The sequence below is a fragment of the Channa argus genome, chromosome 1 (assembly GCF_033026475.1).
Source record: "Channa argus isolate prfri chromosome 1, Channa argus male v1.0, whole genome shotgun sequence".
NCBI classification, from domain to species: Eukaryota; Metazoa; Chordata; class Actinopteri; order Anabantiformes; family Channidae; genus Channa; species Channa argus.
Genome location: NC_090197.1, coordinates 9517051 through 9534662, shown reverse-complemented (window position 1 = coordinate 9534662; position 17612 = coordinate 9517051). Strand labels below are relative to the sequence as shown.

Genomic DNA, 17612 nt, shown 5'->3' with positions numbered 1-17612 from the left:
GCGTGATTTACTGTAAGAAGTTCAGAAGGTTCACATCTAGCTCCAGCTCTGAAATCTACATGTATTAACTCTGCTGAAAAAAGTGCTCAGACTCTGGGGTGTGGAACTCTTATGATGAGGTGCTTTATGATGGGATTTTTCTTCAGATGCGTCTTGTCCTAAGTTCCCAGTTTAGAAAGGCTGTTTATGTAAGATTTCACAATTCACATTGCTTGTTCGGGACATAGACCATTTTCTAAAGTGCTCTGCATAAAAAATTATGGAAGTAATAGATCAGGCCAAGGTTTTATACCTTTTCTTTGTAATTGTTGAGTGTTCTTTTTCTAAATTAGAGAATACTAAATAATTTCTAAAGAAACTTCCTAAGTAAAGCTAAATTAAGACAAAATGAAACTTAGTTAACAAATCATCAGTAGTCTGACTAAATGTAATCCCATTGTCAACGTGCTTCCTGGGGGAGGGACACCTACAAAAGGAAATAAGATAAAAAAAAAAAAAAAGATTTATATAAATATGCTTTGTGCACATTTGTTTTCTGCAATATTTTTTTAAAACTGGATTTCTGGAAAGTCCCTGATTTCACGTTTCCTCAACGTTCCATATTTAGGACCCAACTTAGGCAGAGCGAGAGAGTATCCTTACATCCCATTCAGTGAGAACAGCAGCTGATGTTAATTGGTTACTAAAGGGACTGTTACAAGGTGGGAGACAAATCTTGATTAACAACGCATGAAAAGATAAACAACATGCTCAAAGTAGCATTCATGTATAAGTGTCACATAAACATGTGTACAGTGGCAACACTGTGTCAACGCACACACATTTGTGGAGCATGGCAGGTTATGTCATGCTGGTGCTGCAGGCACTCGTGGCCAAAACCAGAGGCAGAAAGTCATACTTGTTTTTGTCCTCATGTCATTGGATATGTACTGTATAAGTTCATGTTAAAGTAGAAGAAATGCATACAGAGATTTATTTTGGTACTGCAGTACCTTTACACATATGCACATACATATTTATGTTAAATTTATACTTACTCTAACATGTGTATGTATAAAAGCATAAACATCTTGAAATTAAAGACTAAATTAAAAAAAAAAAAAACTTACTGAAATGATAGTGATGGGATGCAGTAAATGAAGAGGCTTGTTTTACTAAATGGAGGTATTTTTATTTTTAATTTTTAATTCAGCAAGTATGGTCTAATTTAGAAACAGTATGTTTTCTCAGGGGAACTAGTTTGGATAATTCAAATAAATTTAAAGACGCATGATACCTGGAAGTTTAAAAGTTTTAATAAAGTTAATCAGTTTATACACACAGCTACACACACCATTTCGCAATCTTGCAAAGATGGAGCAGCAGTAAATTCTGCCTTCGTACATGTGATAATGTTTAGCTTTTGTTGAAACAGTTTAAACAGATGTGTTTATTCAACTTTATAATCATTTTTGAGGTTGAAATTTGACTTGCTGTTTGGATTCTAGGTGTTTCCAAGAAAAGGGAAATGTATGTTTATAAAATATTCCATATCAAGTTCTATAGAAGCATTAGCATGAAGCACTTATGGCATGATGTAAAACAAGCTATGGTACAAAGAATTAAAAAAAGGTCTTTCCTACAAACAGCAAATGCAAAAAATTAATGAAAAGGTTAACTATTATTGTGCATTTCTAAAATCAGACTACATAAATTATAATGTAATGAGCTTTTTTAATACAGTGAGAGATTATGTTTATATCTAACCCGTCTGAGTGTAAATGCAGGTGACTAAATCTAAAATGTCTTATCTTTGTTAACTGTAACACAGTGTCCATGTACACCTGTGGTGAACATGATAGGTCAGAGTTGAACTTATGGTATTTTAGTTCAGAATTTCTCACATATCTGTAGTAGAAAAAAAACATTGGGTAATAATTTCACCTTTATTGTCGCTTACACAGACCTGGTTTAGATCAATGTTTTCCAGCTGTCTCTGCAAATCTCCCCATAGTTGTATTTATTTATTTTTTCATTTAACCTTTGTTTCACCAGGAAAACCCCATTGAATTTAAAAATCTATTTTTTCAAGAGCCGGGTAAAGCCTGTCTAAGAGCTTGTGTTGTGATTAATGCCAAATAAAAAGTGAAACACCTGTTAATCAAATCCTCCGCTGAGCAACGTTGTTTAACTAGCTGGTATAGGTACAAAGTTGGAGGAGGAGACAGATGAGCATCACAATGGGCTGAGCTACAAAGGTGTATCCTGTGCACAGAGGAAAAGAAAAAGGGGCCACCAGGCTCTGAACGGACAGAGGAATGGACTTAGTGAAGACATTTAGAGGAATGGGAGGCTTAAGTACAATCTGGGGTTGACCTAAACACTTTATTAATACTTGAGTAAGGCTTTCCAGAGTTTGTGAAGTATTTTCCCAGACATGGCAACACCTTGGCAATTTGCACTTTCTTTCTGCGTGCTGCTGATGGTGTCCAGAGGCCTAAGCTTGACTAGTGAAGACAGTAAGACCGAGACTCTAGATACGCAACGAGGCACAAGGTCGAGCAGCGACCATGGATCCACTTTAGGCTCAAACGTGGGCTCCGAGAATAAACCAGACTCTGGCGAAGGTGATGGTGGTCATCATGGAGGAGGGAACCTCACCACCTTACCCATCGTCAGCTGGAAGTGGGAGCATGTAACGGAACCATACCTGGTTGCCCTGTGGATCCTTGTCTGCTGGCTCTGCAAACTAAGTGAGTCTGATCAAGTTTGGTCCCTGGATAAAAAATACAGGTTTAATTGGGTATTAGTTGGCTTAAGTAGAGGCTCAAGGAGGATTAATTAGGATTGTAAACTGACTTGGAGGATTGGATTAGATGAGGTTTTTAATGTAGCTGGTCAAAGTGAAGCAAAGTTTGACTACTTTTTAATACTTTTATACCTCTAAGTAGTTGCGGTTACAATGCAGCTTTTAACAAGTCTGTAACAATTCATGGCATTTTAACACTGATCGCACAATCATTTGCCAGTTCGTTAGATACATATTGCCAAACTAATACAACAGCCCTGCAATACGTCCTGCCTTCAAGAAAATTGTAATATTCGGTTTATTTTATTTTAATGTTGTCATTGTGGATACTGAGCTTTAATATTGCTTTAAAATAAGAGATGTTTCTAAAATTTTCTCCATCAGATCTATCACAAATGTAAACCGAAGCGTCCTCTTAGTAAAATGAGTGGAGGAAAAGTAAAGAACCCTGAAGTTTTACTTAAGTACTGTACTTAACTAAATGTAGTATTTTACTTCCCACTAGTGGTGATAAATATAAAACCTGCACTTCCAAGTCCTCGTATATTAGATACATAATAAGAGACTTTATAGATTAAATAACCAGTTGGAAATAGGTTTTTAAAAGCTCATGGTTGTGATCATCTGTGATCTTCTTTTAAAATGTGCAACAGTCACCTAATATCAGGTTATATGTTTTTTAAAATGTTTAGCTTTGAAATTACAACTGCTGTGGTTGGACCAGGTAAAATTGAACCTTTTAAAGGATGTATTGAACACAAAGACGGGCTTAAGACACGGGCCTGACCTCTGTGTAATATTTTAGCAAATGAAGCCTAGTGCTTGTTCTGTTGTATATACAGAACATTATTAGGCAGAACGGATGTACAGTGAATGGATTGTGGTGCAGTACACAGTGTAAATCCATGAACATGTTGTGTATGCGTTCACTGACATAAATATGGGATTGTGTTTGTCTCTATCATGCGGGATATTCTCAGTAAATAGATAGTGAAATCAAAAGCAGCGAAAGTGTTACAGCAGTGTTTGTACTGAAACTGTTTGTACTAACCTGGCAGATTATTAGTAATAACAGAGGAAAAGTTAGTGGTGTTATTAGCGGGTCTTTCTGCAGCCACGATGCACAAAAGATTGCAAAAGACACAAGTTTAAACACAAAATCATCAACAATGGGGCATAATCCTCACACATCCCTAAAGACATTTAGAGAATCGCAAAAATATTAAAAAGGAATTTACCATAATTACCTTTATTTTTATATTTTATCAAATGTATCAATTATAATTTATACTTGCATAGGGAATTTCTTTTTATCTATGGTCATAATAGGACTCGAAAGTAATTGTTCAGTTAGGAGTTTTAATATGTAGAAATATTAATGTGATTTAGGGATTGATTTCAGCGTTGTAGCTAAATAAAGTAATCTTACATAAACCAGACCACAAACAATGTGCACACTACTGTATGCTGTTGATGCAACACTTACTCATCGTGGTTTGCAGAAGGAAGATAGTGGCACCACTTTTACCACTTTTCCAAATTTCATTTCCTCTTTGCAGATTTACACTGCTTGCTTTGTTCATAATCCTCGCAGCAGTCGGCTTTGTCCTAACTGAAGGACTATGGACAGTAAAATGCAGGTTTACCTGTGGGACATGGACTAGACGGCCTTTTCACCAGTTTCAGTGCATGAAAATAAAGGATCTGGTCTTACCTTATATGAAAAATGAATTTATAATCAAAATGGTGTTATTCAACATTTCAAATCCTTAGTTTTTTTTTTTTAATTTAACAGCTACTTAGTGGCGTTTATTCTTAACAGGTTGTTTTTTTTACAATGCTGGTGATGTTGACATTCATTTTATTTACTCAGTTACATATAGAAAATGTATTTTATCTAAATGTATGGCTAAAGTATTTGGAGGTGAGGTCACAAATGACATATTTTGTTGAGCAAATTGTTTTCATGGGAGCTTGATATGACAAACCACAACCCAATGATCTACGGGTGTAACCTCTTTAACTCCCATTTTAAAAATAACCTTCACCTGACCTTTTCAAACTGAGGTTGACCTCTTTTTGTAGTGTGCACAAAGTCATTCCCATTTCAGAGGGATTGAAAGGTTAAAGTTAAAAGTCAGCTACCGTTCGGCAGGATATTTTAGGTCATTAGTTAATAAGGCAGAACGGTGGAGTCTGTGCAGCCAAATGTTTTTGTGAGGGCATTTTACAGCATTTAATATACAGCGTTTATTATACATCAGAAAACAACCAAACACACATTGGTCAGTCCACTATATATAGGTGCTTTAACAACCGAGTAGTCCAAACTTAGGGGCCGTCAAAGCATGCAACTGGATGACCATAATTAATATAAAGTTATATCAAAAACATATTTGACACCATTTGATGATTCATAGAGATTATGAACAGTTACAGTCACTGATAATGAAAACACAGGAAATTCCAAGGTTTCAAATTGTGATAGTAGTATCAGTGAACAGATGTCTTATTAGCATATTGTCATGGTTTCTTTTACAATTCTGTAAAAATATGATGACTTTATTTAGTCAAAAAACTCCACTGTATTGTCCACTGTTAGTTAATTAAATGTTTTTAAGTCTCCCGACTCAATGTGTGTGAACAGATAAGGTCATGAAATAACACTTATTCACTTGCTTTGTGCCTCCTGGGTTTTTCTTCATTTTGGAATTTATTTTAATTAGTGTGTTAATTCTTAAAGCTGCAATGTGCACATGAAGCTAGAACTAACATGAAGCTCTGTTGTCGAGTCTTAGTTGTGTTATATCATAGTTTACAGGAAATGCTGGAGGAAAGCTTTCTCTCACATCAAGGGAGTCTTTAACCAAGATTGAGTAACATCAGCGTCAATCATTACTAAGCACAAAACCATGACGAAGGCAGTGGAAATGTTCCTAAACATAGACACAGGTATACTTTCAACAACTATGTAATGACCTCTGCTCCATCCCTCACACCCTAATACACATACACACACACCCACCCACACACACACACACACACACACCACACAAATCGGATGTGTCAAAGACCGGAAAACTGACACAAAGCAATGTTCAAACATGACTATATAACCTGAGATCTTTCTTGTACATCCGTTACTCCCCTTGTGATCCTCCAACCGAAACACACACATACTCACACATACTCACAAACACACACAGACAACCTTGGTCATAGAGGATATATTGTACGTATAAAAGGCTGAGTCCAGCATTCTGCAAACTTCTGAATGCACTGCTGCTGACTGCAGACTGGGGGAGGAGTGAGGATATAAAGTCACAGACTGGGACAGAAAGATGGAGCAGTAGAGGGGAAAGAGTAGTATAAAAAAGATAGGGATTGTAAGCAGGAGTGCCTACAACAGAAGAAACAAAAAAGCCACACACAAAAAAGCCGGGGGTACGACGTGTGACACGCTGTGTAGCACTTCACTCGGCCCTTGGAACAGACACTTTTTTCCTTCCTGACATCTGAGGTTGTACAAGCAAAGACAAAGGAGCTTTTTTGGGAGTGTGACTTCTTGTTCCACTCTGTTCTATTTATTTGATCAAATGCAGCGCTGTGAATACGTGCTCCTCTGGCTGCTGGGGTCAGTGCTGCTTGTCTGCCCCATCTCAGGGCTCACAGGGGTGAAGGATAAAGTGGCTCTCATTCATGAAGAAGCCTATCTGAAGCTGACAACATCCAAATTGAACTTGAGTCTGACTGAGAATGGCTCCACCACTGGAAAACCCATGGAATCCAATGGAAAACCCATCATCACCTTTAAGTGGGACCACGTGAAGACCCCTTATTTAGTTGCGGTGTGGATAATGGTGGCTGCTTTGGCAAAACTGGGTATGTAACACATTTTATGACCAGAAATTACCAGAAAAGAGTTGTATTTTGATTTGACGGGCAGATATTGATCACATGTGACTATTAATCATATGCAATTACAAGAGAAGTTAACGACAGCACAAAGAGTGAAGCATTGTAGTTATCTCTTTCATAGTTTGGATGTTGCAATCTGACAAATTCCACCGTTGAAAAAAAGCTATTTTTAACTCTCCTCATGTAAAGCAGTTACAATGTCGCCTTTTTGCACTGTGACAGTCTTTTAGGCATGTGCATGAATTATTATAGACACCAGTGGTTGGTCTGCTTATCAGGAGCAGGAATGTGTTCCACACGTTGATTTGAGTTTTTTCGCTGGATGCCCTTCCTGCCGCAACCCTTCCATTTTATGGCCCTTGGTAGCTGGGCTGGGCGATAGATGGTGGGGGTGGTGGGGTGGGATTCCAACCCTCAGCTTTCTGCATCCCAATCCAAGGGCACTGACATATGGAGCAAGGGATTGAACCTCCTGAGCTCATGAGCTGCAGTCAGACTGTGTCTTTATCAAATGTAATATTCATGCAAGATTTCAAGTTTATGACAAAACGCTTATTATCAGTGTAGGTTAAAATTGCTGTCAGCTGATCTGCATCACTAGGACTGTGCAGGGGTGGATTAGACCATCAGTGGGATTTGACCAAATAATGTATAAGTTTAAATTGGTGCAAAGATATATGTAACATTCTAGTTTTCTAGGAGAATCATGCACATCTCAAAACAATGTAAGGACCAAAAAAACGAAAAGAGAAAAACAGAAATCGCTCTTATCGAAAGCTGCATCCCTCCTTATATTAATGAGAAAGCCTATATTGAGAAAGTGAGTAAAAGGGCAAATATTTGCCAAAAACTACTCAACTAATACTATAGGTATCACTTGAAATATTTTACTTAAGTTGAAGTATAAAAGTACTGCTCTAAAATGTTCTTAAACTACGAAAGCATCAAGCATCTTTCTGCTGAATCAACCAGTTTCTACTGAGCGTCGTCTTGTGGACAAACCACACTGACTATATCCTGTAAGACACCTTGATGTAATTAGCAATTCAACGGTTCAGGTCCAGAGGCAGCAAAGCAGCCCAAAACCATGATGCTCCCTCCACCATACTTCATCGTCGTAGGATTTCAAGTTTAACTTCTCAAACTTCAGGCATGCTGCAAGGTTGTTTTTGGAAGGCAACAGCTTCCTCCGGGGTGACCTGCCATGGATACCGTTGCCTGTTCAATATTTTGTGCAGGGTTGACTCATGAACAAGACTGTTATCAACTCCAGTGAATCCTCCAACTGTTTAGCTGTTACTTCAGTGTTCTTTTTATGCTCAATGCAAATTCTGTATTCTGGCTTTGGAATCATCTTGGCTGGGCGCCCACTTTTCTGGAGAGTCACCACAGTGCCAAATCATCTCCATTTACAGACAGTATGACTAAAAATAACTATAAAATAGCTATCGACTGATGAATATTTAAAAGTAAAGTTAAATGAACAACTCTTGATCGTAGGTATTCTGAGATCTTTTTTTTTCGTGGGGCTCACATGTGACTGTGACTCAGGGGGTAGAGCAGTCGTCCAGCAATGCCAGGGTTGTTGGTTCGATTCCCAGCTCCTCCGGTGACATGTTGAAATGTCCTTGAGTGAGACTCTGAACACCAACCTAGTTGCTCCCGGTGACTGTAGGCCTGTTGCAGAGCAGCTTCTCCATCAGTGTGTCAGTGTGTGTGCGCTTGATTGTGATGGTGAACGGGAGAACGGGAAGCAATATAACAAGCTTTAAGTGCCAGCAAGTTAGTGAAGCGCTATATAAGTGCAGACAATGTAACACTTACTATTTAGCACATAAACAGATGTTGGTGTGAATAGGTTTGCTAAAATACAGTTCTAGTGGACTTTCAGAGACATCAGAACCCTAGTGTTGCTATTATTCTTTCCACCATCATTTTGTATGTTAAATGAGTGTGTTCAATAAACACATGCATGATCATGACTATTCGTGCTTTATCAGCTTAGCTTTATTGTCTTTTGTTGATATTTGTGACCTTGGTGAAGATTAGATCCCATTTCATGACCAATTGATGCAGAAAACCAGGAAACAGGGCCACTTTTTCTTGTGAGTATGTTTACCATCGACCTCTGGATACGGCTCTTAATGCTGTAACAAATATTTAATGAGAGCAGCCTTGATCAGTTTGTGTTATCAAGGCAGCATGTAGTACCAGAGAACAGAAGAGATTCTTCTGCTTTGTATTTGTTCTTCTGTATAAGAAATTCCACAGATTATCAAGAGGTTTGCTCTTAGGAATGACCTCACTGTTTAATGATTATTAAATGCCACAAAACCTGTGCTAAAATATAGTCCCTGGTCTTCTAGCTTCTTTCACTCCCACATCCATGCACTAATATTAACACAGGAATAAAACAGAGACTTAACTTAATCTTTAACTACTTTTAAATGAAACATATCAGCACAACAAAAGCCCAGCCCCGTGTGCTGTAAAAAGAAATCAATGGTTCAACAAGTCCTCCAGGTTAGTTTCGTTCAGTAGGTTTTATTATTAAATAAGCTTTGCGACACTGTAAGACCGTTATTGAAAGTAGCCCTAAGCAAAAGTCTTGCACACGGAGGTTTCTGAATCTTTACACACAGTGGTTAATTATAATCCCGGAACAAAAAGTGACACCATTTTGGTCAAGTGCATCAGTTGATCATTTGCAAAATTTGCAACGTCATATGATTTTTAGATTTATGGTTTGGTTACAATTCAAGGCGTTTTACACCTTGTCAGCACAGAATGCAAACTTGAGTACAAGAGGCCTTTTGGAAAAAAACTTTAGTCTTGTGACAATTCTAATTTGATATAACTCATTAGAGACATTTTCATTTTCAATTTTATTTACTTATGCTTTTCCTCCTATTTCCCAGTCATTGAGGCCAACCACCATGTGACCAGTGTGATCCCAGAGAGCGCCCTGCTCATCTGCTTTGGCTTCATCCTGGGTGGCATAGTTCTGGGTGCAGACAATGTCCAGACATTCAGGCTGTCCCCAACAGTGTTCTTCTTCTACCTGCTTCCTCAAATCATCCTGGACACAGGCTACTCCATGCCAAACAAGCTCTTCTTTGGCAACTTGGGAGGCATCTTGGTTTACGCTATAGTCGGGACGTGCTGGAATGCTGCCACCTTGGGGCTTTCTCTGTGGGGTTGTGACAAAGGAGGGGCTATGGGTAAGAGAGACATTCACTTTATTGCATTTTACAAAGCTGCCTGCTACTTGCAGTACAATGGTTCAGTATCATTCTGGGAGGATCACATTGAGAAACCTCGTAACCCTTCAAAGCATTTATTGATTTGGAGCTTTTTTATGTGCATTAATGTTTATTGTAAACTGGTAATTTGTGATGGAGCGTAAGCTACTCTAGGAAGGCAGTTATTCCAATAGGTTTTCAAATATTTCAATCTAACAAGAACTAGAAGCATCTGTCTCACTTATGTTGTAGTATTTATTGATGTACATTACAGTTTATTAAAGATCACAAAATAAAAAAAGGCAACATTTCACATTTCTTAAATATCTTACAGGAGACTCAAGCCAAAACACTGTCCAAAACATCTGTAATTGTAGGCAGCCTTGACACTCGAATACCCAGCACTAAAGGGACAAGATTTTTACCAAAACAAATTTAAAGTAACCATATTAATGTACCTCTTGCCCTGATTTCTTTAGGTGATGTGGACATCGGTCTGCTGCAGTACCTTCTCTTCGGTAGCCTGATTGCTGCCGTGGACCCAGTAGCCGTCATTGCTGTCTTCGAGCAAGTCCACGTCAACGAGGTCCTCTTCATCATGGTGTTTGGAGAATCGCTGCTCAACGACGGTGTTACAGTGGTAATTGCTCTGCTCAGCTTCTCTTTAGTTTAATTGTTAGTTTATTTATGTTATGAGTATTTTTGGTTCCTCCGTCATTGGAAAGATAACTTCTTACCTTGCCTTTGTCTCTCGCAGGTCAGTGTGCTCTTTAAACAAATGTTGTGGTAGAATATATATGATATATTATATATGACTATAACAATATATCAATTATAAAATGCAGTAAGGTGTGAAAGGAAATGCAAAGGTTTTAGCTTTAAGCTTCCGCACCTTTGTAATGGTTTTAAAAGTGAATACTGGCTATTTTCTTTTTTATAATTATTTTTTTTATTCTACATGGACATAACAGACTTTTCCCACATAGACAGGTTAAGGTAATAACTCACCTATACACTGACAGCCACAACATTAATATCACATCATTTAATAATTACTATATTTATATAAACACCTTTATTAACAGATTTTGACTTTGACTTTCTTTAAATTATTACTGTATATGTTTTACTATAGTTACCACAGTCAGTCTTGGTTTAAATACATTGTTTTCTCAGTGAAGTAGTTTTACTCAGTGGTCATTAGTTTTACTTTTGTACTTAAAATGTAAATAATCTGCTTATATTTTATTGTGGTGCTTTTGTTGGAAAAATCTTTTGGCCCATACTTACACTTTTACTTGAGTATTTAGTTTGTGTACTTTTGCCACCTTTGTGGCAAGTTCATAATGTGGCTGATCGGTGTATGCTGTATAAAGACAAGCTATGATGACATATAATCTGTGAATTGGGTAATTCACAATATGTACACAGGGAGACCAAACAAAAACCTATGGTACTTTCATGTAAACCTGGAAACAGTCAGAACGTTGACATTTCACGTATAAAGGAAGAAAAAAAACAATTCAGATTCTGCAGTATTTCTAATTCATAAATGAAATTTCTTTTTTTAGGTCCTCTTCAATGTATTTGATGCATTTGTGACATTAGGAGGAGATAAAATTAATGCTGCGGAGATAATTAAAGGAATAGGTAAGAAGTGACCTTTATTTACCTTTTCATTAAATATTCACGTGTCAGAGCATATTGTGGTGTGTGCGTGACTCAGTGGTTTGACTTTAGAGATGTTCACATGCAGAGATGCCGAAAAAAGCAAATATACTTTCCGATGGAAACTTCCGAATCATTTATATTTGTTTATTTTTTTTCTCTCTTTCAAGTTTCCTTCTTTGTTGTGGCCTTTGGTGGTTCCCTTGTGGGCTTTGTGTTTGGCATTCTGATCTCTCTTCTGACCAGATGCACAAAAAATATCCAGATTATTGAGGCAGGTTTCATCTTTATCCTGGGGTACCTCTCCTACCTGACTGCTGAGATGCTCTCCCTGTCGTCCATCCTATCGTTAGTACAAAGCAAAAGCCATTTTTTTTACACAGTCTGTGGCCTTTTTATAAAAGAATTTCTCCAACGAAGCGCAAGAGACGTAAAGCAATTTAGTTGCATTAAGTGTTTTTGTGTTTCTGTTCTATAGGATTGTCTTCTGTGGTATATGCTGCCAGAAATACATCAACGCAAACATGGACCCGAATTCTGTAAACACAGTCAGATACGCCATGAAGGTTTTTGCCAACGGATCTGAAACCATCATCTTTGTCTTCCTTGGTATCTCGGCCATTGATAGGAGTATCTGGGTGTGGAACACGGGCTTCATCCTCCTCACGCTCTTCTTCATCTTAGTATACAGATTCATTGGTGAGGTTTGGTCTCATGCTGGAATCACTACACAATCTTAATGCCAAAAGTCACAAGACGAAATGTATTTTGTGTGCATGTGTACCACAGGCACCTTTTTCCTCACCTGGATCCTGAACAGGTACAGGCTGGTACCCATTGGGTTGATAGATCAGGTGATAATGAGCTACGGTGGCCTGCGAGGGGCTGTTGCATATGGCCTGGCAGTGTTGCTGGATGAGAACAAGATAAAGGAGAAGAATCTGATGCTCAGCACTACTCTAATTGTAGTTTACTTTACAGTCATTATTCAGGTAACCACTTTTTTGTCTTGCTAATTAGCATAAGTAGTATATTGGTACATAAGTTGTAGAAACCTTAATACATAATACACTTTCTGTCACAGGGAATAACAATGAAACCTCTGGTCACGTGGCTTAATGTAAAGAAAGCTTCCGTATCTGAGCGCACACTCATAGAAAAAGTGCAGAACAAGGTAAAGCTCCAGAAACATTCACATAGCAGCTAGCAAAAGTACACATTCCACCATCATGATATCACAATCTGTCTCCCCTTCTTGTTAAGGTGTTTGATCATATGCTGATCGCCATCGAAGACATTTCTGGACAAATAGGACATAACTACATGAGGGACAAGTGTGTAAAAATGTGTAAAGAAACTTTTGTGTTTGAACTAAGATGTGTTGAGTTTGAATAAGATAACTTTTACTCTTCTCATGCTGTGAAGGTGGAATAAATTTGAGGAGAAGTGGATGAAGGGGATTTTGATGAGGGCTTCAGTGCGAGATGTCCAGGAACCAATTTTCAATGTCTTCCATGAGCTGAACCTCAGGGATGCCATGAGTTACGTGGCTGAGGTACGGATCATATGCTGTGTATTTTGTTCAAGTTGACATTAAAGGAAACGGGCAAAAGATTTGGCGACGATTTGTGGAGGAGGGGGCTAAATAATCCTTTGGTATTTTTACTGCAGGGTGAACGTAAAGGCTCTCTGGAGTTTATCCGCAATGAAACTGCATTCGTTGACTTCAATAAAAAGTTTGGTGATGGATTCTCAGAGGTCATGTCTGGCATCATGGCTGACATGTCAAACAAATATGATTCACTGTCCAGTAGGAGGTAAAGTTAAACATTAAACTGCTCCAAGATTCTATTGCCTTTTTTTTTTTTTGTCCTTTCTGCTAAAACACTGTCCACTGGTGGCCATGAGCAGTCAGAGCATTTACACACACCTAAACCAAACTAGTTTTTTTTTTATCTATCACTGCTAACTCCATCTCTCAGATAAGCTCTGTACTTTAGTGTGACAATGTGCAGAGTATATGACATTTCCTTGTTTTCCTTGTGGAAGAGATCCTGTGCCATCAGTGAGCTTGGAAATTCATGAGCAGACTATGAAGGGTATGAAGGAAAATGAGGACTTCAACAGTCACCATCTGCTAGAGCAGCATCTATACAAAGGCAGGAAACAGGTAAACGTGTTTAGTTACATCATTACGTTCACTACATTTATATTCAGTACTAAAATAACTCTACTTATTCATGTACAGCACCTTTCAGCTGCTAGCAATTTTGAGGTTCCCTTTTTACTCCACCACTGTTCAGAGGGACGTGAACAATTACTAATTAATAAATACAATTTATTTGACAGCTTTAGTTACTTTGCAGGTGCAGATTGTCAGTACGAAATATTATCAACCAATACATCATTGTGTATTACAAAGAATTAACCATTTGTCAGTACATGCAGTTGAGTGCAAATCTTTGCATCCCCCAACTTTAAAATTAAGTAATTTTTAGAGCAGTAGTTTGAATTAGTCCTTCCACTTCTAGTGAAGTACTTTTTATTGTATACTTCTGCCTCCTTTGCTCATAACATTGTTTGAAATTAATAAACTTTCTGGATGATTAACAGATGGTCTTGTGTCCTGTTTCCTGATTATTAGCACCGGCACAGGTACAGCCGGAGCCATTTCAATGTCAACACTGATGAAGGTGAGGTGCACGAGATCTTCCAGAGGACCATGAGGAGTCGACTGGAGTCCTTTAAGTCTGCAAAGATGGGTGTCTCTCCCCCAAAGCCGATTACCAAGCACACAAAGAAAGACCAGCACCACAAGGTTCGAGCCTCACTATCATTTTAGGCATTCTACAAGATAAATGAAATATTTTATTGGCAGTACGATTCAAATTGCAATATTATCTTCTGATCTAATAGGAAATGATTTAAATAATAACTTTGATGTTTAACTTTTGATGTTTTAGGTTGATCTTTGGTACAGTGCATTCAGAGTATTCCCAGCACATAACTTTTCCACATTTTGTTATGTTACAGCCTTATTCCAATACGGATCAAATTATTTGATCCCTCAAAATTCTACAAACAATACCCCATAATGACAATGTTAAAGAAGTGGGTTGTAATCTTTGCTAATTTATTAAAAATAAAGAACAAAGAATTCACATGCACATTAATATTCATGGCCTTTAATGCTTAATTATTTTGCACATTTAGCACCAATTACAGCCTCAAGTCTTTTTGAGTACGATGCTACAAGCTTGGCACAACTATTTTTGAGCAGTTTCTCCCATTCTTCTTTGCATCAGGTTGGATGAGGAGCTAGCTGGGCGACTCAAGGACATTCACAGAGTTGTCCCGTAACCACTCCTTTGTTATCTTGGCTGTGTGCTTAGGGCCGTTGTCCTGTTGAAAGATGAACCGTCCCCCCAGTTTGAGGTCCAGATCGCTCTGGAAGAAGGTTTTCAGGATGTTTCTGTACATTGGTGCATTTGCCTTTCCCTCCCAGTTTCTGCTGCTAAAAAACATCCCCCCCAGCATGATGCCCCCCCACCATGCTTTACAGTAGGGATGGTATTGGCCAGGTGGTGAGCAGTGCCTGGTTTCCTCCAGACATGACATCACTTGGCATTCAGGCCAAAGAGTTCAATCTTTGTGTCATCAGAACAGACCTTCTGGCCACTCCACCATACAGGGCTGATTAGTGGAGTGCTGCAGAGATGGCTGTTCTTCAGGAAGGTTCTCCTCTCTCCACGGAGAAATGCTGGAGCTCTTTCAGAGTGACGAGGGTTTCGCCGGCCGGGTCACTCTAGCAAGAGTCCTAGTGGTTTCAAACTTCTTCCATTTACTGATGATGGAGCCCACTTTTCTCACTGGGACCTCCAATGCTCCGGAAACGTTTCTGTACCCTTCCCTAGATCTGTGCCTCCATACAATCCTGTATCAGAGGTCTACAGACAATTCCTTGGACTTCATGGCTTGGTTTGTGCTCTGACATGCACTGTTATCTGTGGGACCTTATATAGACAGGTGTATGTCTTTCCAAATCATTTCCACTGAATTTCCCACAGGTGGACTCCAAGCAAGTAGTAGAAACATCTCAAGGATGATCAGTGGAAACAGGATGCACCAGAGCTCAAGTTTGCATATCATGGCAAAAGCCATTTTTGTTTTTTATTTTGTATTAATTTGCAAAGATTTCAGACAAACGCCTTTCATAATGTCATGAAAGACTATATGGGCTATTGTTTGTAGAATTGTGAGGAAAACAATGTATTGCATCCATTTTGGAATAAGGCGGTAACATAACAAAATGTGGAAAACATTCAGCGCTGGTAATACCTTCTAGATGCATGGTAACCGATAATGGTAAGATAACCTTAAATAATTAAAGAACTCGGGTTTCTTCTATTGAAGCAAAAGTAGAGTTTTGCCAAAAAAGATGAATATAATGGTCAAAGTACAATATATAAAATATATTGTACTTTGATCATACTGCAGACAAAACCAATTTGCTCTTTACGGGCTTCTTTCTTTCAGCATTGTTACTTACTCTATGTTTAATGTGTAATTGACAACTTCTCTACTCACTGCAGATGCCAAATGGAAAATCACCGGACAGAAGTAAAAGTTACCATTCTGGTGATGAAGGTTTGTATCTGTGTTGTAGTTTAAAAAAAAAAAAAAACTATCAACACGCAAGCACTTCTACTTCTCTTTCCACTTCTAATCATTTAGTTTTGTTTTGTTTTCTTCTAGATTTTGAGTTCTCAGAGGGAGACAGCGCCAGTGGCTATGATGCCTCAGGCACTTCAATCCCCATGAGAAGCACCTACAGAGCAGGAGGTAAAAAAAAAAATCCACTGTCTTGCATTTTTATTTTTAACTCTTCAAACCCTGTCACCATTCACAAAGTTTCTATCCTTCATCCAGCTGGAATTGAGAACCCAGTCTTCATGCCAGACCTGGACCCCATGGCACCGACGCAGGTACCTCCGTGGATAGTGGATACTGACTTCAGCACGGTCACCCCTTCACAACGGGCCCAGACGAGGCTGCCGTTGACTCCCAGCAGCCTGCATCGCCTGACTCCTCTTCGTCTCAGCACTCGCTCCACTGACTCCAACACGGCGGCTAATGTTCCTGCAACACAGAAGAGGGATGACGAGCAGCTGCCAACATCTGCACCACCTCCTTATAACAGCCCCAGTGACTACAAATAGCAGCAATCCTCACCCAGACTCCATCTTCCATTAATCTTGCTGCCAAAGACACAGAAGCTAACCTTAGATTTTGCACAGTCTTTTCTCAAAATATTGACTCGGGGATTTTTTCTATTCTATGCAATTGTATAATCTTGTTTTTAGTAGTGCTGATACAGCTTCTCCCATTGGTCCATTGCACTTTAAAGAGCAAAAGAAAGCTATAGAGGCATGCTGCATGCACACTGGCATGCTATTTAGCAGCACATGTTAAACATGACATCCTCTTGTTCAAAGTAGATAATAAAAATCAGTCAACTAAATGTAACCTAAAATGTAATACAATATTGTCATATTTAAAGATTGTGTTGTTTGTGAAGATGATAAAAACAGGTATTTGATTAGATTGATATGAAATCAGTCGAGACTCTTTAATCTTAATAGTGTTTGTGTGTTGTTTTGTGCATTTGAAAAGTACTTGAGGCCGAACATAAAACTTGAATATTACATTTTAACTTGTAATAAAAACATATTTATTTGCAACTAAAAACTATGTACGTTTGGACATGTCCACCATTTGTGCACATTTACAAACACTGTTTAAATCTTAGACTGGACAGGATTATAAAATGATAATAAAAATAAAGAGAAAATGTGTTTATGCTCTTGATTTTAATGGTATTTAACATTTTAAAAGAAATCCCTGAGTAATTTATCCCTTAACAAGACATTTGTCAGCTGGTTTTGGAGCATTCAGTTTAAAGTCTGTAAAATTTTCTTCATATTTCTTTTAAACAC

General features: G+C 38.3%; 1 protein-coding gene across 1 annotated transcript; it reads left to right on the top strand.

Moving 5' to 3' along the window:
- Window positions 1-6037: 6037 nt before the first annotated feature.
- Window positions 6038-17413, top strand: LOC137111683 (sodium/hydrogen exchanger 3-like). The gene is made up of 16 exons (XM_067495116.1): window positions 6038-6670; window positions 9625-9927; window positions 10428-10588; window positions 11520-11598; window positions 11787-11964; window positions 12095-12315; window positions 12406-12608; window positions 12701-12790; window positions 12880-12950; window positions 13042-13171; window positions 13288-13433; window positions 13666-13786; window positions 14261-14434; window positions 16209-16263; window positions 16372-16458; window positions 16546-17413. The coding sequence occupies exons 1-16, from the start codon at window positions 6385-6387 to the stop codon at window positions 16833-16835; spliced, it is 2595 nt and encodes an 864-aa protein (XP_067351217.1). The 5' UTR covers window positions 6038-6384; the 3' UTR covers window positions 16836-17413.
- The last annotated feature ends 199 nt before the right edge of the window (window positions 17414-17612 follow it).